General features: G+C 37.2%; 1 protein-coding gene across 5 annotated transcripts in view; it reads right to left on the bottom strand.

The window, feature by feature from the left end:
* Window positions 1-23907, bottom strand: part of NAALADL2 (N-acetylated alpha-linked acidic dipeptidase like 2) — a 358350-nt gene that overhangs the window by 15346 nt on the left and 319097 nt on the right. For 4 of the 5 annotated variants that reach the window (XM_061367075.1, XM_061367074.1, XM_061367076.1 and 1 more), the window contains 2 exons: window positions 11890-11983; window positions 4413-4611 (listed from right to left, as the gene is read on the bottom strand). In XM_061367075.1, coding sequence (XP_061223059.1) covers window positions 4413-4611; window positions 11890-11983 — 293 coding nt within the window. The remainder of the gene's footprint in view (window positions 1-4412; window positions 4612-11889; window positions 11984-23907) is intronic. The other variant, XM_061367078.1, reaches the window with a different exon arrangement.

The following is a 23907-nucleotide window of genomic DNA, read 5'->3' as shown; positions in this document are numbered from 1 at the left end:
ATGAAAAAGCATGACAGTAGACTTTTAGAGACTAAGAGATTTAGGGATTAGCTGATGCACCAAAGAAAGATGCTCAAGAAAGAGTCAAAGAGGTAGACCCATCGCTCAGCATGGACACAGTTGCCAGATTAGCTAATTTACAAATGTTAATTTACAGACATTAAAACTGTTCTCCCTCAGAAGCCATGCAGAGATTTGGTTAATCAGTATGAGAGCAGGGGGTCAGTGAGAACTTTCTTAACCTTATCAGAAAAGCTGCTTTCACTGAAGGGAAACTGCCCTGGGTCTTTGCTTCAACCTATGTTTATTTAAGACTGAAGCACCTTTTTTTTTTTTTTTTTTTAAGACTACAGAGATAAAGCATCTTCTCCTGTCCCTAGCAGGCAACTACATGTGCTTCATTGAATGCTGATGAGGGTAAGAATTTGGGTGTTTCTTACTATATATGGGCATTTATAGACTCACCTTATATTTCTGCTGAGGCTGACAACCTCACTGAGAGGACAATATGCTTAAGATCATCTATAGTTTTTCCTGTCTATGCACAGTGCCTAAAGTAACAGAACCTCTGTTCTTACCTTAGCTTCATATATGCCACTGCAGTGTAATCTACGGTTATTAGTACTAGCAGTAAAATATGATCACCAGAAAATATACAGAAATGTTCAGCTCAAGTATATATTGTAAGAGTGGAAAGCAAGAAATAGACAGAGGAAAGAAACAGGCATATAAATTTCTACCGACAAAATGACAAAATAGAAATCAGAAAATAATATTATGATTATGTTATGAGAAGAAAAGGCAGATAAATGAAGAATACAAATAGTTATCCTGGTTCATTCACAAACATTTATATTGGAAATAGAAAACCTAGCTGGGGTTACCACTGGGAATCACAGAAATTCTTCAAGTACAATAAAACTCAGAGATTTTGTCTTAACCCCAAATCAAGCTGCAGGGTAACCTTTGCAAAGCAGGATAACATTTTTCAATCTATTATTTTTCATTCTGCCTAAATTTCTGGATAAGACTAAAATACCCTGATAAAAGCTGTACTTGTATATTTCCAAATCAGCTGGAAACAGAGAATCACAGGGAAAGTATGCTATTGTCAAATTTTCAGTTCAATGTAATGAAATTCAGGTAAGAAGGATAATCATCTAAACTACAGTGTTTTCTTACACTGTACTGAACAACCTGCTAATACAAATCATCATTATTTAGGCTATCATAATATAATTATACAAAAATTAAAGTAATTTGAATTCTGTTAGTAACTTTTAATATTTTATTGGTCATTATAGATGAATAATGCATCAGTTGTGGTCAAATATTGCCCTATGATACTCACTAGAATGACGCACGTATTTTTTTAAGTACACACACATACAGTAACAGACTACAGGTGGAACAGTGCGTGTACAGACCATACAAAAAAAAAAATAAAATAGAAAGCTATATTGGTTTCCCTGGAGTGGACATGCACAAGTAGGCTAAAACCCACTGCCTGCAAGAAAGAAAAAAAAAAAAATCCACCTTCTTTTTTAACTCAAGTTCTAGAAAACAGTATAGATCCAGAGAGCTGTGAATTAGGACAAACACAAGCCTAAAAATGATGTCTAAACTTCAGCAAATTTGTCAAGTACTTTGATTGAGGTTGAGAATGAGTCCAAATGGGTATACAGGAAGCAATCATTTTTTCATGAAGAATACGTGCTTTACTGTGCACACAAATTCTTCCTCCAGAAGACTCTAAATTACAGTATTTATGGAATCTTAATGATCTAAACACAGTTGGAGCCTGAAGGTCAAGGCTGCAGGCTGCATCCTAAATTTCTGTTTACAGATGAAGCATAGTATTTATTGCTGCACTGCTTGCGCTGCTATAGTTAAAGGGCTGCCAGCATTTCCATTATAAACCACTATTTCAGGGGTTTATAACTCGCCTATCAATCTTCTGACTGGGATGAAACACAGCATACAAGGTCCTGGCTGTGAGACTGATTTTCTCATTTGTTTTTCTTTATCAAATTACAAGAAGAAAATCCTAATGTTATACAAGGAAAAAAAATCACATCAGTTTTTTTAAAGTATTTCTAGTGTTGCTGTGATGCAATTACAGCTTCAGAACATAAAATATATGTCTGAATCAATTAATAGAAGAACTTTCAATTCCTAAAAAGTGAAAAATAACTCAAATAAGGACATATCATTAGATGTTGGGGTTTTGTTTTGGGGAAGAAACTGTGCTACAGATTTTTAATGGCAGGAAAGTCAACCTCGATTCTGTCTGCATTAAAGGTAAATCTACACTACGGTTACACATCTTGGCACAGTACAAAGAATGCATTCTTTTAAAATAAGTGTCTAAATGATAATGATACACAAGGTGTACTCTGCTGTTACATGCTCTAGTTGACATTAGGCAAAATAATTTAAAGTCAGATCAAAAGTTTTTCCACAAACTACAGTAACCTGATCATCTACAGCTAAACCTTGTATCAAACTTAATGAAATCAAGAGGGGAAAAATTACAAAACTTTCACTTCTACACTATCAACTTTGCCACGGTGAATACTGTGCCCTGCACTGAAGTACTGCTGAGAGCAGGAAGGTGAAAAAATTAATCCACATATTTGTTGCATACCTAGCAATTGCATCTTGTGAATAACAAAATCAATACCACAAATAGTGCAAGAATTTAAATATTAGAAGACCTCAAAAAACCTTCTTACTGGAATCCTAACTTTTGGCATCATTTATTTTGTTAAATAAAGAACCGGGACATATTCTACAATGTGTGGTTTTGATGCACACAGACACACTACATTCTACTATTCAGTTTTATGGCCCCTTTGCAACACTGTACCAGTTCAGACAAGAAATACAGCAGTGCTAAATCTGGAATATTAGACTTTATTTAATCACATTTTGGTTTATTTTTTTATATTATAAACCCAGTCACAGCCAAGATGCCAATTAATCCCTCCCCAAATATCACTCTTAAATTTTATTATAGCTATAGAGATTTTTTTTTTGTCTGTTTTTTTTTGTTAAAAGATGGCTGCGTTTGTTTTATGCCATTCCTAATGCTTGGACTCTCTTCCTCTTGATGCTGTAGCTTTCTGCTTTTCTTCCACAGTCTTTCTCTATCATCTGTCTATTTTGTGCCCACTTGAAACAATCATTTGCACAAGACATTCAACAATTTTTCCCATCAATTGCAACAAAGTACCAGTTTATTACATTAGTTTGGTTTGGTTGCATGTACATTTATATTCCTAAATAACATAGATGCTTCATTCAGTTCTGTGTCGTGGCCCCTGTCTGTCTCCTGTGTATGTATGTCACTTCACTTCCAAGCTCTCCTTTTTGAGTATGCAAACCAGTTTCCCCTGAAGTAAACCCTGGGTATAGCTTTAGGAACACTTTTACTTGAGGAAGCCTCCTAATGGGCACTATGGATAAACCTATGGATAAACCACTGGCTACCTTCAGCCACAGAGTCCTTCAAAATACTCCCAGTAGGCTTCGTGAAGCCAAACTGCCCACATATGCCCTTGCTTAATAGCCCATTCAAAACATACCCTTGGGGTCAAGCTATGAAACACTACATCAATGGGCTGCAGTGCAGTGGTTTGGACTGCTCGTACTGAAGCACCTGCTCACACTTTGTTACTTCTTCTGAACAGCCAGAGGGCCAGTCATTATTCAGAGCAGGCTTGGCCAGTTTTTACTTTTCTAACTTTTTTTAAGGTTTTTTTTTTTTTTTTTTTTTTGAGGTATCTATGGTAAGAGATACAGACCTGTAGCCTTCTTTCTTAGAAAGTGAAAGATGGAATGATTGTGACTTCTTAGAGTCAACCTGGGTAGTGCAGCTGACTACATATTGGAGAATAACTCTAACCAGGATGTTATGAATTGTGACTGACAAATTCACTCCACCGTACTGCCTTGGACTGGTTGAAATGCACCCAAGAGCACTGCTATATAATTAATTATGTTAAATAATGCTACACAGTATCTTGTATAATTCTGAATCTTCAATGAACTGTAAAAAGTTTTAAATAAAATATAGATAAAGCTTGTCAAGCAGTATTCGACTTCAAATATTTTCTTCTTCTGAAAGCTTACTGTACTAACAGAAGTATCTGTCATGCTGCTTGAGCTGCCATCACAATGTACATCTTGTTAGCAGTGATGTCATGACCTAAATGCTACAGTGCTGCATTTTAATAACTTCTTGTATTGTAATGAATTAATGTTTTTACAGAAAGGATGAGATAGGAAAAAAAAAAGCTTTAGTCTTGGAACCTCAGATAATTTTTTTTTTAAAAGCAGGACAGTTTTGAAAACCGAGCAATGTGAGATTACTGCTTTTGCTCAAATGAAGAATGCATTGAGCACCATACCTGTAAAGTCCTGGAGGAGCTCGATGAATCAGGAAGCTTTTCTCCAGACTTTGTAGCACATCATTGAGCATCCTCACTCTGATAGGAGCTCGCTCCTTTGGGTCATTAGCTGGGCGCATCTCATCAGATTGGAACAGTTCTGCAGTGTCCCTCAGACGTGATGCCACTGCAAGTAACTGAGGAATGTTTACTTCATCACCTAGAAACAGGAAGAGCAAGACAGTTTCTAGTGATTGAGAGAAAAACACTTATTACTCTCACTTAGAAATCAAAATTAATAGTCCAATTAAAACCCAAACCTCTTTTCCCTTGTGAGCATTATGTAATGAATTAAGAAAAGTCATAGATCATTGTGCATAATGATCTATATTTCAAATATGATCTGATCTATTTTGCAAAGATGGTCAATTTGGGCTGTGATGTTTTAAGAACTAATAAGCTATGAGGAATTACTTGCAATTTTTATTCTGATTATATAAAGAGTCTTAAATGTCAGCTATGCCTTTTCAATAGGGAGGGTGAGATGAAGGAAAATACGTACTCAATATTTATAAATTAAGCCAACCAGGCCACCCTTTTAAACATAAAAATCCTGTAAATCATTCCCACTTCTTCTCCATAGCAAGTATTTTTCCCCTAAACCAACAGATTTTACTTTACAGTTCCAAGTAAAAAACACTCTACATCACACTGTAAGCCAAAAACTCTTTATAAAACTAATAATCAAGCCCCCTTTTAATACTTAAGTACAAAACGTGCAAATGTCTATGGCTAGTGTTACCACCGAGAACTAAGGATACAGCTTTGAGGCCATCAGTAGTTTTTTATGGCAACATACTGAACTTCACTACCAAGGGCAACTGTGATTCACACTCTTCTCAAGTTGAGAAGCTGGGAGTGGAAGTGCAAATGATTCTTAAATAAAATAATGCTTTAACTAATAATGTCTTAAAACAGCTTGTGATACTTCTACAGAGAAAATAAACTTGCAAGTGTTACCTCACTTGAGAAAACACCACCACTTTATTGTATTTTGTATTCTTTGTCTTTTTGTCTCCAATATGAATCATGATGAATCATCTAAAATTGCTGTTTAGTTGTTAAATAAATAACATTGCAAGTACAAGAAAGTGACTCAAGTGTATGTATATTCTTGAACAGAGAATTACACTGTTGAATTTCATTACACTTGCTAAATATAACTGGATTTTATTCAGAAAGAGGTTACTCCAAATAGATATTTATTTTTACAGACACTGAATACAAAAGCTTTTCCCTGTGTAACTGATTGCTCTTATGAAAATTACTGCTCAAGAGTAACATTTTTAAATTGTGTTTGTGCCCTCTGGTATGAATGCACTTGCCTATGAGTACCTACAGGAGAATGAGCACAGACAAATCAGCAGCTGAAGGCATGACACTGGCTCACCATGCATGTGAACATGTGTTTTCATGTAGGAGAGGGGGAAAAGTGCTTCAGGTTTTGATTAGCTTGCAAATTCAGGATCAGCTACGGTGTGTTGCTGTATTCAGTAGGAAGATTTTTCATGCTCTGCGAAATTGGATGATCAGGCCTGGCAGTGAAAAATCTGAATGGGAAAGCTTTGTAGAAAGTGCCCTAAAGGGGGCAGAAACATAAATCCACAGACATTTATAGTGCAAAGAATATGTTGCCATCAGCTTCAATTTTGCTACCATGACAGCTACTGTCCAAGCAAACTAATCTGGTGTTATTACAAGTCTCTTTTCAAAGAGGTTATCATTAAAAAGGCATGTTGCAACATATTATTTTGCATGTCAATACAGAGTGAGGCTGGAGAAGAGAAGGCTCCAGGGAGACTTTACTGTCATCTTTCAATATTCAAAAAGGGCTTATAAGAAAGATGGGGACAAACTTTTTAGCAGGGCCTGTTGCAGTAGGACAAGGGGTAATGGTTTTCAACTAAAAGATGGGAGAATTAGACTAGATATAAGGAAATTTTTTTTTACAAGGGTGGTAAAACACTGGAGCAGATTGCTCAAAGAGGTGGAAGATGCCCCATCCCTGGAAGTGTTCAAGGCCAGGTTGGACAGGGCTCTGAGCAACTTGTTCTGATTGAAGATGTCCCTGCTCATTGCGAGAAGGCTGGACCAGATGACCTTCAACAGTCCCTTCCAACCCAAACTATTTTATGATTCTCTGAAATTACTCATGATTTTGTACACAGCTGCTAAAACATATACGGCCTACTGATGCAGAAAAGATGTTCATCCTTTTCCTTCAGCAGCAAATACTTTGTCTATGGAAAATGCATTTTTCCATATTTGTTTGTTTTTTAAAGGGTGATGAAAGGTTTGCCAGTACTAACATATAACATCCTTGAAAGATACTCAAGATGTCAGTGTCACGTGGTAAAGAACATATTTCTGTCATACATGCAGACAACTAACTATTGCATTTTTCACCTCTGTAGCAGTCAAGAATAATGGGTGCGAACAGTAGTGAGGGAACCTTCCTGAACAATGCAGACAGATGGGAAAGTAACTCTGAAAAGCACCCAAAAAGATCAGGGAAATGCGGTCAAGCAGGTAAAATGATGCCAAATGGAAGACTAGCAGACAGCTGTAGGCAACGACTATGCAGCCATCAAGTAAATGACAGCGAAATGTTTCTCTATTGATTTTTCTAAGGATGGAGAGTTTAGACTGATATTTTGAAATGTATGGGTTGTGCCAGGGCTATGGAAAGTCATGCTGACTTTCTGGAAATGGCTTCTCATAAACCAGATTATTTTTAGACTTCTGCTAGCACTGCCTACTATTATCACTCCAAGCACTACAGCTGCTGTAACATCTGTAAAACATCCATTCTGGGGAGAAGAAAGGGCCTAACTGATAGGAAGCAACACACAACTGACATCGTATCAGCCAAACACCTTTAAATTACAGCCCTTGCTCTCTGTGTACAGGGAAAATCAGAAAATCTCACCCACACTTAATTTGTCTTCATAGGCCTCTGTCGTAGCTTAAACCCAGCCAGTAACCCATCACCATGCAGCCACTCCCTTTCCCCCTGGGTGGGATGGGGAGGAGAACTGAAAAAATGCAAACCCAGCGGGTTGAGATAAGAACAGTTTAATAACTGAAGTACAATGTAATGCTACTAACTAATAACAACAAGAAGGGAAATAACAAGGGGAGAAAACAAAACTAAAAGGGGAAGGGAAAAAAACAAAAAACAAAACAATAAACATAAGTGATGTACAATACAATTGCTCACCACCTGCTGACTGATACCTAGTCTGACCTGAGCAGTGATCAGTCGCTTCCTGGTAACTCCCCCCAGTTTATATACCCAGCATGATGTGCTGTGGTATGGAACACCCCTTTGCCTAGTTTGGTTCAGGTGTCCTGTCTCTGCTCTCTCCTGCCACCTTGTGCCCCTCCTCGCTGGGAGAGCATGACAGACAGAAAAGCCCTTGATTGTGGCAAGCACTCCTGAGCAACAACTAAAACATCAGTGTGTTATCAGTGTTGTTCTCAGACTAAAGCCAAAACACAGCACTGCACCAGCTACTAGAAAGAAAATGAACTCTAGCCCAGCTGAAACCAGGACAGCTTCTCTCAGCTAGTACACATGAGAGATGCTTACAGTTCATCACATTTGCTTACCAGCTACAGAAAACTTTGATGGCAGTTAAGAGTATCTTAGCACATTTGCCTGGTGCTACTTAGCCACAGTCTAAGGCTGGGGCAATAGGTATCAATTTCTGAAAGGTCTGCATGAGCCTAGGTGGGCCCAGGGATTTGTAATTATGAACAATACCAAATTCTACAGCCACAGCACCTAAAAGACAGACATGGCTAGTATCAAACCTGGTTACCTTTATTTCTGTAAATTGTGAGATTGAACTTGTCATTGCTGACTCAGGGAAGTGGAAAGGTACAGAAAAGCTTTTAATCCTAATGAGACACTTTGACCCCTCCATCATCAATCCCTGAAGTTTGCTGTAAAATATACTAAATTTTGAAGAGGCTCTAATCCAGTGCAAGACAGGCTACAAGGAGCAAGTCCAGACTGCACAGTCCTATAAGCGCTTAGTGTGTAGTATGTGTATGTTTTGAATAAAAATGCTTACATATAATCAAAATACTTGTATACAAATGCTTATACATTTGTACTTGCATATGCATACAAAATACTTCAACTGAAGTGCTTAAAAGTACCATTTGTATCCTTGACACATCAGATTTGACATGTTGTCCACACCCTACCTCAAAACATAAACTGGGTTTTCACAGCATGCAAGGCCTAGTGAGATGTTCTCGTATTTAAGTTGCAGTGGGTCTTGATTTTAAGTGTATGAAAGGCTCAAACACTGCTCAACTGCCATGTGTAGATAATGAGAATATTTCAAACTGTCATTTATGAATTTCTCTAAAATATCACAGCTGTCATCAGAGAGATAACAGCCTGAACAGCCCTGGGGATCTGGATTTCAGTCTTGGAAGCCATCTCATATTATTTAGGACCATGAGGTTTACTGTTAAACATCAGAGCATGAGCAGATGCACAAAAAGAAAAGTCTCTCTAGCCAGAACCCTTCTTTTCTACCCAAAAGCAGTAGATTGTTTCCAAGAGTTCTGGTGTGTGCAAGAGGAGAGAACACATGTTGCTTAATAGCCGTGTTACATCTGTAACAGGAACAGGCCTCAAGACAGATGTAAACACGCTGCGGATGACACGGCCCTATGACCTGCCACCCAGCCTACCCTGAGTATAATAAATGGTTTATAAAGTGCTGAGTAACATCCCATTGAATTTAATGGAGTTAACAATACAGACACCCACCACATCATGGAATTAAACCCTTTGGAAACATAAATAAATGCAGTATTAACACATATTAAGACACATGCATCCTTTGGTGAGGACATCCAGGAGATGGCAAAACTGTGACTCAAATATTTACACAAATGATTTAACTTCAGTAATGTAAGAAAATCCAACAGGCAATAAAATGTGTGTTTAAGTGACTGACTGAACCAGATCCAAGAGGCACAAAACTAAACCTAATGAAAAAAAATCTTCTGGCATGTTGTGTGGATTTCCTTTCACCTTTTTTACATTTGCAGTTTCCACCGAGTTGGAGAAGGAAACAGTTTACTACGAGAATGCAATTTTGAATTGTAAATCTCAGACAGCATAAAATCTTTTGAAGAATGAAGAAGTTAATGAGCCATGTTAAAAAAAAACCAAATTCTCAGTTAAGTAAACAGAAGAAAGACACTGTCTTGCTGGTTACCAAACTGACAATAAATATTATTTGACGCAAGTCACAGATAGACATGGAAGTTATGAGAAAAGTAATTAAGTAAAACTCCAAAGTGAACAGCTGGGACAAAATTTATCCTGCTGGCCCCACAGCCTAGAAAATAATTTTCCTTCCCTTGAAGTGGTTGAGGTAAATGATCTAACTGAAGTTAGAAGAAAAAAGTCAGTTTAAATCATTTCCTGTTACTCAAAAGAGCAAAAAGGAAAAACAATAGCAGGCATCTCATGTTCAGTTGAAGAAATACCACCTGATCATCATTCCCTGCCGTGTTTAGCCTGAACTAAACCAACGTTTATATGGCACAACAGAGCTAAAATTACTTGTGTTTTTGTATGCTCACTGATTCCAAACCAGTGCTAGCCTATGGACTCCTAGGTCTTGACAATGATGGATGGCAAAGATTAAAAAAAAAGGCATCACACTTTTATGAATGTGTATTACAGACAAGTGATACTTTATACTGTAGGGAGAGCATGAAAGGCAGGGGAAGCCCCTCAAGACTGCAAAATATCTGTGAGTTTGAGATAAGATTTCACACTCTGATAAACTATAAATAAAGTTTTGGTGTGATTTTATAGCACTTATATCTTTATTTCACAGCTCAAATTCCACAGATTTATATATTGAAAAATTATTTTTGATAGGCATTAGCACACTGCAGGTAATGTGTATCAGAGACTTAATTGGAGATGAGGAAAATAACAATATGGTTTTACATAACTTACGTTTTTCTACTATGTAACAAGAACGTGTTTTGGAGCAGTCTTTCAAATTTTGTGGGGGTACTTGTCAGGGATCTACCTTTTAAGTTCACTGAATTCTGATGAGAATACTGGATTCTGAAATATCTCAGTTTGTACACATTAAAGGAATAATGATAGAGTTTGGCAGCTCAATTATCGTAATATTTAATCTCCAAGGACTAAAGTTCTTACGTGCTCTCCACATCCGTCATACTTTCAACTAGTCACTTAGAAAGGGAAGAAGAGCTAGATACCACTTGTATGCACTAAGATACTAGGAAGCTAAGGAAAAAGAGACAGAATGGGAGGAGGAGGACAGATAACATTGAAGGAGAAAGCTCTGGATGAGTGACACTGGACAATGTTAGAACCCAGACCTCCTTTTCCTCCTTAATGCTCAGGACTGGAACTAAGACATATTATTTTCATAATAGATTACAAGAAGGTTTATTGTTCTTTTGTAGTCTCAATAGTAGCAGAGAACATATCACTAACATGCAATGGGCTTAGCTCCTTATAACATATCAACATTTTTGTATCAACTGTAGGGAAAAAAACCCCAACAACCTAAAAATCCCCTGAAAGAAAACAAACCACAAAAAAAGAAAAAAAAAGAGCCCCCAGAAGCAAAGGGACGCTTGTTCTTTTATGAAGTCCTAAAAGGCTGCAAGACAATGGAATGAGCTAGAAATGAGAAGCTAACACAGGAATATTACTAATACCTCCACAATCTTGATGAAGCAGTCCGATATCAAGATATTCATCCTACACCTAGCAAACAGTGCCAAATCCAGAGCCTATGAGAATTACATCTCCATCATTTACAAATTACCCGTAATTTCTATTTACTTTCTGATTAGGAACTTTCAGGTCCATCTCACTAAACCCAACCCCCTGCCCCAATATTATGAAGATAATTTCAATACAGATTTTCCACGGTCTCAGTGCTTAATCAACTCAAACAATAAATATTAGTAAATTAATATGCTTCATCATGCCTGAGAAAGGAGAAAAGTTAGCATACCTTGCCAACAAGGTGAGTTAATGGAATGACCAGACAAGGAAGATGACTGTGAAAATTAAGGAGCCAAATGGCAACGGGATTAGAAAACTTCTCTTGCTTGTACTGAACAAAGCCTTGAAGGGAATTAAAATCAAGTTGTGAGAGAGGCTGCTACCTTTGACTCTAATTATGAGATTTTAATACTATTACTTAATTGACAGAAGAAATATAACCTTATTTTTTTATTTAGTAACAAAATCTGTGATTTATTTAACGTAAGATAATGACATTAGCAAAAAACACTGGCTATCATTTAAGTAGAAATTGAAAATCCACATCACAGAGTAAATGATCCTTTTTTTTTTTCCTTTTTTCTCAGTATGAATGGATAACAATATTGCTTTACCAAGAATTACCTTTAAGACTGTTTTGAACCTCTAACGCGATGTCGAGGGCATTAAACGGCAAAACTGGTTCACTGGCAATTTGCAAAGTCACTTGTCCTGTTAGCTGAAAAATAAAAAAAAAAAACCCAACAAACAGTCAAATAATTTCTACCATATTTCATAGCCAGCACTTCTTCATTATGTTGGATTTTCAGGGAAAATTAATAAAACTCCATAAACACATCTTTGTGAAAAAGAATATGACCTAGATCATTGCCTTTCTATTACAACATTAAAAGATGTTAAGATTACATCTTATGACCCCACACAAGAATTCCCTGCAGTATTATTTCTGTGGGCCTAGGTTACTGCAGGAGTCTCTGAAGGGCCTTTGTTTCACTTTGTTGTCAAATAAAACATTTCAACAGTCTAAAAACAGTAGTAAGGTTTATTATTTTACTTAGTTTTAGCTATGGGATTTTGAGGGTTCACCCAAGTAAAAAAAATCATAGACATAAATGAGCTTCGGGTCAAGCCCATGACTGAAGGTAAACTGACCTGAAAACCTAATGCCTTTGAAGAGATATGTGACAACATAATGCACACAGATGTACAACTTCTAAACTGGACAGGACACTACATTCTCTCAGTAACTTACAGAAAGAAATTCCCAAATGAGTGACAGGGAACTCAGTCTGCTCCAGACTAGACATTAACACCTGTCATGAAACTCAATGGCATGAATGCTTCTTTTTGACAGCTCCAGAGATGAGGCCAAGGACTGACTGGCCTGAGTGCTTTTTTTGTCACTTACGGAAGATCGGCTCTCCAGCTCAGGGCTTAGACATGCTACAGGGGCTGTATATTGAAATATGTCTTTCTGCTGAACTATACCTAGCTTGTGATTAAACAGAGGATTTCAGTCTCCAGGCTGCCAAGTCCAGCACTGTTCATGGGAGCTATAAAAACACAGTGACAAAAACATGCAAGAAGCTTTCATTCATCTTCTTCATATCTCGATATTGCAAAAGGGAAAAAATACCTGTAGGGCTGTGATCTAAAATGGAATGATGGCTGCAGGTGATGATGACCATATTGATAAAAAATGTGGACTGAAAAAAACCCATATTGTACAATACTTCCCAAGGTGTTGGGGGGGGGGGGGGGGGGATTATAACAATATCTATTCTTCAAAAGCAATATGGTAGTCGCTGTGTGGAAAGCAGCATTTTAATTCCACAATACAAAGTAGCAGGAAAAGACAGCAATCCTAAGCAATATTAAAAACAATACTACAGCAATTGAAAATGAAAACCATCTCCCAGGGAAGTGGATGAAAACAGGGTAATATCTGAAATACAAGCTTCCTGGAGAAAGATTAACAGAACCCCAACAACATTTCTCAGAAAGCATTAAGGAATGACGTGGCCACAGACTGATTTGGGTACAGAGAATGAGGGAACATGCTGTATATCAGGCTGCAACCCACATCTGAGCAGAGACATACTGTGAAGCTATTGAGATTTACCTCTAGAAAATACAATACTGCACAAGGCATGAAAAAAACCAAACAAACCCTTTGTCATACGTACAGTGAGAAAAAAAATAGAGGAATAATGACATGTCAAGCTGTTATCAGGAAAACTAAAGAACTAAGAGTGTACTTGAAGGAAGACAGAAAAATACTGTTTGTACACCTGTGCTAAAATATTACACTGCTAACCTCTCATGAAACTTTTCTCAAAAATTCGCAACTCCACAGGCCGTTACTGGTTGGAGAGCACTGTGTTTTCTGCCAGTGATTTTTCACAAACGTCTCTGGGTTGAAAATCGTTGGAAAACATTTGGCTTAGTAATATAGAGAATATTCTCAGGAATATTAGAAATACAAAAAGTAGAATTGTGAGGGCAAAGACAAATCTGTACAAAACTGTATCCAAACCAGGTTCACAGAATCCATTCATAAGCAACTGTAAAAAACCTGGTTCTAATCTTCTAAATGCCATGCAGAATCATTCCTCTTCCTCCATGGAAGTCTTCAAAGCTATAGCTGCCCAAAATATTAACAAGTAAGTTGCTACAGAAAAGCAACGTGTCAATGAAATAACATCCTATTAAAGAGAAGGCATTCTATGTAGAGCCCAAACTCACTGAATCCTAAATATATATACTATATATCACACGAAACGTTCAAATTCTTCCCTGACACCTAATTGCTGCAAAAGCCTTCACTAAACAGTAATGCAAGATACATAGTCAGAGATACATTTAAGGGAGGGACAAGAATATTGCTGCAGTGCTACTGATACTTCTCAATCTCTTACCACAAAATTTAAGAACACAAAAGTGTGGAAAAAATGTTTCCTTCCTGAGGCATGAAAGTGGCATTATAGAGGAGAACACTCTAGTATGCATCTTTCCTTTTCATCATTATCTTCGACAGAATCTGGCTTAATTTTTGTAAGTTCTTGCTTTATTTCCATTGCTTCCAAACCACTGTATTTTGCTTTGACTACGTAAGACCAAAGTTATTTTCTCTTTCCTATTCAAATAAAGTCATACTGTAAAAATCTTATGACTAACTGAAACATTTTGGAAACTTTATAGTATCTCTGAATGTAATACTGCAGAAATTTGTGTGTTAGTAAACAGGTAACAGTGTTTATTAAATCATATACTTCCTAGTCTAATCTGGAAGAAATCAATCACATAAAGCAAAGCTCAGAGCATTGATTTGAACAGAGTAAATAATAATGCTGCAGAAACATACATCAAGGCCACATAATGCAGCAAGACAGAAAAGGCTACTGATTTCTTATTTATAGTCTTATTTTTGGATATACCATTCCCCCGAGTACAACACTGAATATACAAGGAAAATAAAGACACACTTCTGCCCCGTTTTCCCTGGTGAAAAATGGTCCAGACTTACTATTGAATTACTAAAAGCAAGAATAACTTAGCAAGAGTAAAGACAACAATTTTCTCATAAAGTGAAATGCTAAAGCACAATAATGGATTTTATTCCCTTACAGGACTCATTACATCCCCTAACAACAACTTCTGAAATAATTTATACATAATAATATATACATACCACACAAAAATTGATGTAACATTTGCACAATCATGAAGACTAAAGAAAAAAAATAGCTCAAATGCTAATTAATTCTGAAAATCTTTTCTATATAATTTAAATTAAAAAATGAATAATGTTTCTACTGCGCTTGGGTTTACTTCAGTAAAGTAAAATGTATTTAATGAACTTCCAGTTACTTTATAGATAAATATTAATATAAAGCATAATAATTGTAGAGTTATACTGCAGTTCTTCACTATGAGGGTGGTGATGCCCTGGAACAGTTTGCCCAGAGAAGCTGTGGTTGCCCCATCCCTGTCAGTGTTCAAGGCCAGGTTAAGCAGGGCTTTCAGCAACCTGGTCTATTGGAAGATGTCCCTGCCTGTGGCTGGGGGTTGGAACTAGATGATCTTTAAGGTCCCTTCCAACCCAAACCATTCTATGATTCTATGTATATTGCAAAATAAATCTGAATATTCAAAATAGGTTTATACTGTGGTAACAATTTTTTCAAGGTCTTTTAACTTACAGCATATTATTCATATTTACTATTTTGCTATTACTATTTAGTAGGTATGAAAATATTATGCATGACAGAGATCAATCTGCTAGAATAAACATCAGCATACAGCGTGCAGGCAGTTTCTTTAACACAGTTCACAGGCCAGTCTTGCTTTTTTTTGTTGTGTTTTTTTATTTTCATTTTGCGTGATGTTTTTTTAATTTTGTGGGGTTGTTTTGTTTTGTTTTTTAAATCTAGTGGAATTTGAAACTGTGTGCTATATGTGGCCTGCACACTAGGTAAACCTCAGTGGGTGTATGTGCGGAGACATTTTTAGTGCTAAAATCTAACCAGACATCTCAGATCTCTTCATATGCCAAATTACAAACAACATAACTTAAAAAAACAGGTATTAACATGTTTATCCTTCTGTGAACACTGCTCTTCGATAGTGCTGTACTCCTGTTTTACCTCCTAGAATGAATTTGACACAAGTAATTGAAAATGAATTGTGCAGTGGCAACTCCTTTTAATTTCAAGCATATATCTGTGCAACATACTTTTTCATCCTTCCTGCATTCTGTAATTTTCAGGGTTTAATATATAACTTTATTCTATGTATATTAACAATACTTTACACTACTGATACCTGTGCACTTTCAGTCAAAACTAGCATACATGTGGCAGTTAATCTACCAAAAACATGACAAATATTAGAAACCAAATACTGTAACGGGGTAGTGTATTAGACCCATGTATATTCCCCACTACAGATTCAACAGAATTCTACATAAGAATCCCTGCTACAGACTCAATCTTTGCAACTGATCAGTGTGTGACACTGAGCAACTAGTTTGAACCCTGAGCCTCAACTTCCTTTGACATCCAGTATTACTTTTTCAAGTCACATTTGCTCTCATACCTCACACCTCTCCCTTCACACATTATCCATGCAGCTCATGGATGAGGAAAGAGCATGAAAAGATACTCTGCTGTTGAGGGTGATCAATAACAGTGTGTTGAAAATAATGTATCACTTTTTTTTTTTTTTTTTTAATCTTTTTTCTTGTAAAGGGGAATGAAAATGTTTAACTTTTGTGGCTGGCTGCTGCACTGCCTAATCTCAGGTGTTCATCTCTTTGCACCAAGGGATCTGTCTTTCCAAACATACTGACTAGAAGAACAACCTGCTGAGACCTTTTGACATTAACCCAAACATCAACTATGGTTTCAGTGCATGCACCCACATAAATAAGAAATAAACCTCTGAATGTACTAAGATCCCCATCTCAGTGCCATAACAGCAATCTCACATATCAGAATAATCAGCCTTCCCCAACCTCTCCACCCCGCAAAATTAAACTGGCATTTTTGATGATATGGGCAAATTTCCTGAATTTGCTTTCTGCTGATTTCCTTCTGTCCCTCTTGACTTCCTACAAGTTATCAATTTATTTTTAATTAAGCATGAGAAATTGAGTCTATATAAATGAAATCTGTGATTCCCTGGCAATAACATAATTTCAGCACCTAGCATTACTAGATGAATGGCAGTAATTGTGAGACTAATGATAAATTAATGAGCATTTTTAATACTGGGATCTAAACTTACTGTAGAAAAATTTCCTGCATAATCAGTCTACATAGTTGTTTTTATTATATTCATCAGTCCCCCAAAGAGTTAATAAGAAAAGTCGGAGGCAGGAGCATGGGAAAACAACCAGTTCTTTGACCCTCTATTTTTCCGAAGATCCATATTCCCTTGATCAGACAAAGAAATAGAAACCTGGTCACAAACATGTTTGCTTTGCACTAAAGCTATCAACTTTTGAAAATTCAGAACTTCTCAAAAATTCAGTGCACCATATGTGGTTTTGTTCTTACTAAAATCTACCTTGACACTAGGGCATGTATTAAAACTACAGAGGAAATGATATTTTGGTGTATCTGACATTCAGTTCAACATACTGTATTTTAGGTCAGTAGAGGGCTCTCTGAGAAAAGAGTATGATGGCTACAGGGGGTGAACTACAGCATAGTAATTCAAAAGAGAGCTGTGTCTGATCAAGGGAAGTATGAGTACTTTTAACATTTTCAAATATTAAAAAGTTTATTTTGACACTCCCTTCCATTTTTATTTTTTTCTTTTTCTTTTTTTTCTTTAATTTATTTTATTTACTCTCAGTACAGAAAAAACTGTAGGTCTCCTGTGCAATCTGTATTATGGTAGCACACAGCATTACGCATCCTGAAAGTTACATATGAAGATATGCCAGAATTATGGCATCTTGGGCTACTTATTCTGTAGTACAAAAGAGTTCTTTTTACATGATCATATACCACATGTTACCACATCATCTGGCTCATTATGAGATTCTGGGGCCCTGAGAAATTAAGGTCAAAAGTTTTAATTAATTTAAGTGATTAATTTGCTTAAAATCTAATTTGTTGGCCAACTTAGTAATATACAGCACTTAGAACAGTGGAATTACATTTTCTATAGTTTTCATACACAACTGGGAGGGAACATTCATCCCACTGCTTTGAAATACTTGTACAAAAAAGAAACTCATACTTAGCTCTGCTTTGTTTCCTGTGTACATGTAGAAATCCCTACCTTTTCAATTATATTTACGTAAAGTATATGGAAATATATATTTTGTGCATATTGAAATGCATTCAGGTTAATCTAATATATTAATATATTAAAAATATATTTTAAATTGTATTAATTTCTAGTGAGCGATTATATGCCATGCCCTGGCTTCTAACTCCATTATACAGAGTGTCTTTCTGCTTACTCGTACCTTCTATTCAGATCACCAGTGAAAAGGGATATGAATGAGGACATGAAGGACTCATCATGCTGTTCCTCACACAGTGGCAGAGAGCAATCCTCCCCTCTTCACCCAGCACAGAGCTGGCAGAGGTGCCTTTGTGTCCTGCAATATGTCACTGTGCTATGGAGCTCACTGTCACGGCACATGCCTGACACCAAGAGCACAAACAGGTTTCAGACAGGACTACACAGACTCAGGCAGGGCAGTGCATTGCTGATGCTAAAAATGATGCTCCAATTCAAGCTTCAACTGTAGTCACAAGGGAAACACTCTTCTGAAGTGTTCATCCCTAGCTGTGGTCAAAGTCTGGGAACCAGTTGAAGCCTGGCCCACTGTGGCAGTTCTCATGCTCTTGTTACCACAGCAGCAGAGAACAGTGATTATTAGTTCAAATTCTAAGATAATAGCTTTATTGAGTTAGGCTTGGCACTGTGTAAATGAACTTGTACTCAACCCGCTCCGTTTGGAACCAAGGCAGAGCAACCTCACGTCCATGCAGAATACAAAGGGTTACTGCCTACACATGTGGGCAGTTTAAAGTGTAAATAAAATGGTAGAGTTACCCAAGTGCTTTGTTATTTTCCCTGCTCCCTCCACCCCCCAAACAGAAATTGTCGTCTTTGAAATACGCAAGTAGCAATTATCTTGAGAAGAGTCTCTAATCATGTATTTCATGACATATTTATGTATACCAAATTCTAGTGGTATCTTGGTGCAAAGAAAGTTTCAAATTAACTTTTAGAAAGGCCACCAGCTTCAAGATCTTGTTAAAAAAAAGTCACTTCACTTCCCTCTAGTGTATGGTTTTCAGCATTCAAAAGGATATCACAGAATGCTCTTCTGCACTTCACAAGCTCTGGGTGAAGAGATCACACTGTGACAATACCGATCTTTACATCATTACAAATCCCCCCACTAGATTTCTCAAACAGAATTTTAAAAATTTGTTCTAGTGTTAATTCTTTTTTATCTCCAACTTAAAAGCCAGATTGCTTTAACTACCAGCTGCAGACTTTGAGAGGGACAAATACAGAAAACTTCCTGTTAAAGCTGAATGATTTGCATATAGCATTTCCACAAACCATGATGCCATCATTGCATAGAAAGTATTCTCTTAAATGCTTTCATTTTCTGACCCTCTTCAGGTACAGCAGGAGGAGGGGGAAACTAGTGTTAGATCCTTTTAAAAGAGGCACTGTTAGCAGCCTGAAGCTGGTTACAGGCAGTCTTGAGGAAATAGATTTAGCCATTGCTGTGGTACAAAGAGAAATCTATAATAAAATATGAAGCAAAATTTATTTCCACATATGAAATGTAAAGATCTCTAATGAAAATGATCATGTACAGAAATCGCACCTTGGACAGATCTTTTACTGCAGATAAAACAAGCAGCAGCAAATGTCTCCATCTAATCCCCCAGGTTCTCAAGTCTACAGAAACATAGTATGTTTCTAGCAAACAGCAGACTGCCTTACAGTCCTAAATAATGAAAGCAACTTCTCACCTTTCAAGGTACATGAACCAAGAATCTTCCTGATTTAGGACCAAACCCTGGATCATACATTCAAGGACATCCAAGTACTTGCTAAGTTTCTATCTGACCTGTAAAGTAAGTTCTTCCGCTGAATCTGCAGGACTCTCTCTGAACTGACACATTGTTAAAAAACAGATAATAGTCATCAGAGGAGTGCAATAATAAAGAAATCTGCAACAGGAAGCTTCTACTACAGCTTTCAGTCTAAACCTTGATATCATCTTTTTAATCACTCCCCTTTTACAGAAATGGATTTAATTGAACTCTGAAAAAAAGTCTCTAATCACACTTCATCAGCATGCAATTATTATTCAAAGGAAACCATACGTACTATTAGGCACTCTTTATTAAAATAATGCATATAATCTGCTTCAGTACCTAACAGTTATTCTTCCTGATGTTCATTATTCTTTTTCTTCTATTATTATGACAATACTTTTTTTTCCTGGTTTTCCTCATCTATCCCATTTAACTTACACAATTTTCCAACAAAAATGATGTTGAAAAGACCAGGACAGTGAGATGCATTAATATGCCACCATCTTTAAATCTCACTGCATAGCATGAACTTCAAAGTTACTCAGACCTGACTATAAAGATTTGTGAGAAAAGGCTGAGGAAATGCTACAACTGGAGTCTTAAACTGTACTCTCTTTTGTCTTGAATCTTGCTTGCAACTGTGTTGACTTCTAAGTGGCCATATTGAAAGAAGAGTGTATGCTAGGCAGCAGTCACTCCTTAGAGAGACAGGATTTGGGGAGGACCAGGGACAATGGATGGAAGAAACAGAATCTAGTAGTTGACTCGGTTGATACCTGAAGAAAAGCATCAGTGAGGGGCTGAGGCAATGGTTCCTTGAGGAACTTGGAAAACTTGGACAGTCAATTCAACATAGACTCAACAGAGTACACATTACAAAAAGACTAACAAGAACATTACATATCGGAGTCCTCCTACCTTCTCAGACTCAGAAAAGCTCATGTATTTCATGGTTATTGTGTCAGGGACAACAGATAACGGTCCGTGGTGAAATACACAAAGATAGAAAAGTACTGTTTGTCTGCTTTGGTTTCTCTCTGGAGAATTGTGCTTTGGCTGCTCCCCAGAAAGCCCAGCTTTGGTTCCTACCCAGAACATTCCACTTGAGAACTCCCCAGAAAAGTCTTGACCCTTGGAGACCTATCTACATATTGCTACCCACTTCTTCTGACGTAGGCTGGCCCCCTCCGTCAGAATGAGTATGCATTTTTGTCAGTATAAAAGCCTGAGCCTCATGTGATGTGGGGGAGGCAGAACCTCATACCACCGAGTTCAACATTGACCCTGCGGGGATGCCTGCTAAGGTTGAGCCTGCCACCTCACACTGCAATGATGATTCTCGGAGCTCGTTTCCTGATCGTCTTCACAGGGTCCTTGGGGTTGGTAAGATATACACTCTTCAGAAATATCCTTTACTGTATCTGCTAGGTTCTCTATATTTTCCTATATTAATAAACTAGTAGAGTCTGTCATTTTCTCTCACCTGGAATCCTCGAACTCTGGAACAGTTACATAGAGAAAATATTGTTCTTTTCTCTCTTGCCATCTCTTGAAGCAAAGGTGCCTCAAAACTTTCCACTTAGGTCATCCTAATCAGGTTTGAGCACTGACAGTTCATTAAACATGACAGACTAGCCCTGAGGGAGAGACAACAGTGAACCACAGTGCTGAGGATCCAAAGGGAGCTGAAAATACTTCTGTAGTAGATAGCTCATAGAAAATACCCATAAACATTAACAGACACAATCCACTTCAGGGCCAAACTGGATACATAATATTCTGAGGCTACCCCCGGACACCAGGATATACCTCAGTATCCACAAAAAGGCTTAATTTCCTTTTTAGGCCACTACTTCAGATAGGGTTAGATTCCGCTCTTGGATATACCTGTATAGCAGCTACCAACCCAGAAAGGTATTTAAGCTTCTTCATAACTCAAAGATGCAATTTCTGTGAATTTTTCACACTACTTTTCAAATCGGAATATTCAATCTTCAGGGTATACTATGCGACATACACAGAATAAAAAATAATCAGCTGAATTACATTAACAACTGGAAATTTAAACGTCAAAAGGAGATACCAAATCTTCCCCTGTAATTAAACAGTATAAATTATCAAATAAAGGTGAGGGAAGACTGGTTGTTTTATTTTAAAAAGAAAACATTAATTAAAGATGAATATGTTTGGAACTGAGTAAGCTCCCCTCAGGGTTGGGGAAAATGCCAAGTCTGACAAACTTACTGGGTCCTAGGGAATCCCAGGTCAGCTTGATGAACCTACTTAAATATTTTATAATTAGCTGGCAGGCTCTTGAGGCTACCAATTTACCTGAAAAAGAATCTCTCTCACCTTTAAAACTTGTCCCTGGAGAGTAATGAAAAAAGACCTAGCAAATAATGTTTCTCATCACAAAATATTTATATAAACATAGAAAGAAAACACAGAATGTCCTGTGCTATAGAACAGCCCCCAGAATTCATAAGGAACCCTAGCAATAAAACTCAAAACTATCTGAGGGTAGAAATGAGATTTATTACACATATGGGGCTGTAATAATACACCTGTTTCTAAGATAGTTAAATTATGATGGCCATTTAATTCCACCACCATTCTATCTTTATGTGGGCTTTGTATTAAAATGCTAAAGGCAGCCTGATATAATGGCAACAACAAAGATTAAATAGAGAAGTGCATTTTAAAAGCATATAATGTTATAACACTGCAGGAAATGTTAAACTTGCTCAAATGACAGTAGTTACTGCACCACGGTTGCTCCAGGTACTACCGTTTTAAACATCTTTTTATTTATAATCACCATTAGTTTCTAAGCACCAAAAATATATCACATGTTACAGAAAACAATTCAAAAGACATCTACTCTGAAAGGCCTGTCACTTATCTTGGGGTTCTCCAACAGAATCAAACAAAGAAACAGGGGTATGGCATATGAATGGCACAGGTTACATGAGACTATCTGACAAGCCTTCTTGTAAGAACTCAAATGCCAGGACTCACCTTGTAAGCACCACATTTTTGTTAGCCTCTGGTCTTGCTACAGATTCCTTTTGTTTTGGCTTAGCTGAATACCTATTTGTCTCCAGTTTTAGATTAACTTTCTGGAACAAACAAGTTCATCATAAGAGATCTGAATATAGGCAAATATACAGGAGACAAGTTTTGCCTGAGTATTCCAAATATAAGGGCAGCAGGAATGGAAATCTGATGACTGTAGTGAAAAAGGAAGATGAAAGGGACATTCTTGAAGAGACTGGAGTGCGGAAGAGATAGGGTTTGGAAAAGGCGAAAGAGTTAGAAATAAAAACCAGTTGGAATTTGCTGCACAACATCAACAGGAGCCTGGGGAATTTCTGAAAGAGGAGATGGCAAGATTATAAGGACAGCTGAGGAAGATAATTTTGGCAACAACACTATAGATGGATTGCAGTGAGAAAAAAAGACTTGCAAGGCAAGTATGTCAAGACAAGAGAAGGTTACAATGCAGACAACTGGTTACATCAAGAGGGCAGGGAAAAAGGGATGGATTTTTAGAAATACTACAGAATGAGAGTGTATCAGAGGAAAATACTTAACAAAGTCCTTCAGCATACTGTAATTAGTGTTTACTCAGCATAATTTCCCCATAACATGTAAAATTCCAAATAAATTTTCCCCGAAACTGAACAAGTACTGAAGAATATGGCACTGCTACATAGTGAACAAATAAGTGGGAGTGCTGATAGCATCCAAAGTGATATATGCATGCATGTGTATGTAAGTAATTGTATACACAGATGAGAGAAAAACTTATCTCAGAATTCTTTTGTATGTTAGATTTGAAGACAGATGCAGTTACAGATAAAATTAGATTTTCACCCCAAAATAGAAACATAGAATAGTTAGGGATGGAAAGTACCTTAAGATCATCTAGTTCCAACCCTCCTGCCATGGGCAGGGACACCTCACACTAAACCATCTCACCCAAGGCTCTGTCTAACCTGACCTTGAACACCACCAGGGATGGAGCTTCACAACCTCCCTGGGCAACCTATTC

Source organism: Neopsephotus bourkii, unplaced genomic scaffold (genome assembly GCF_033783945.1).
Source record: "Neopsephotus bourkii isolate Nb327-2 ecotype Australia unplaced genomic scaffold, CSIRO-AGI_Nbou_v1 NB_1373, whole genome shotgun sequence".
Taxonomy (NCBI): Eukaryota; Metazoa; Chordata; class Aves; order Psittaciformes; family Psittacidae; genus Neopsephotus; species Neopsephotus bourkii.
Note: the sequence above shows the minus strand (reverse complement) of the source record. Positions and strands in the feature narration are given on the sequence as shown.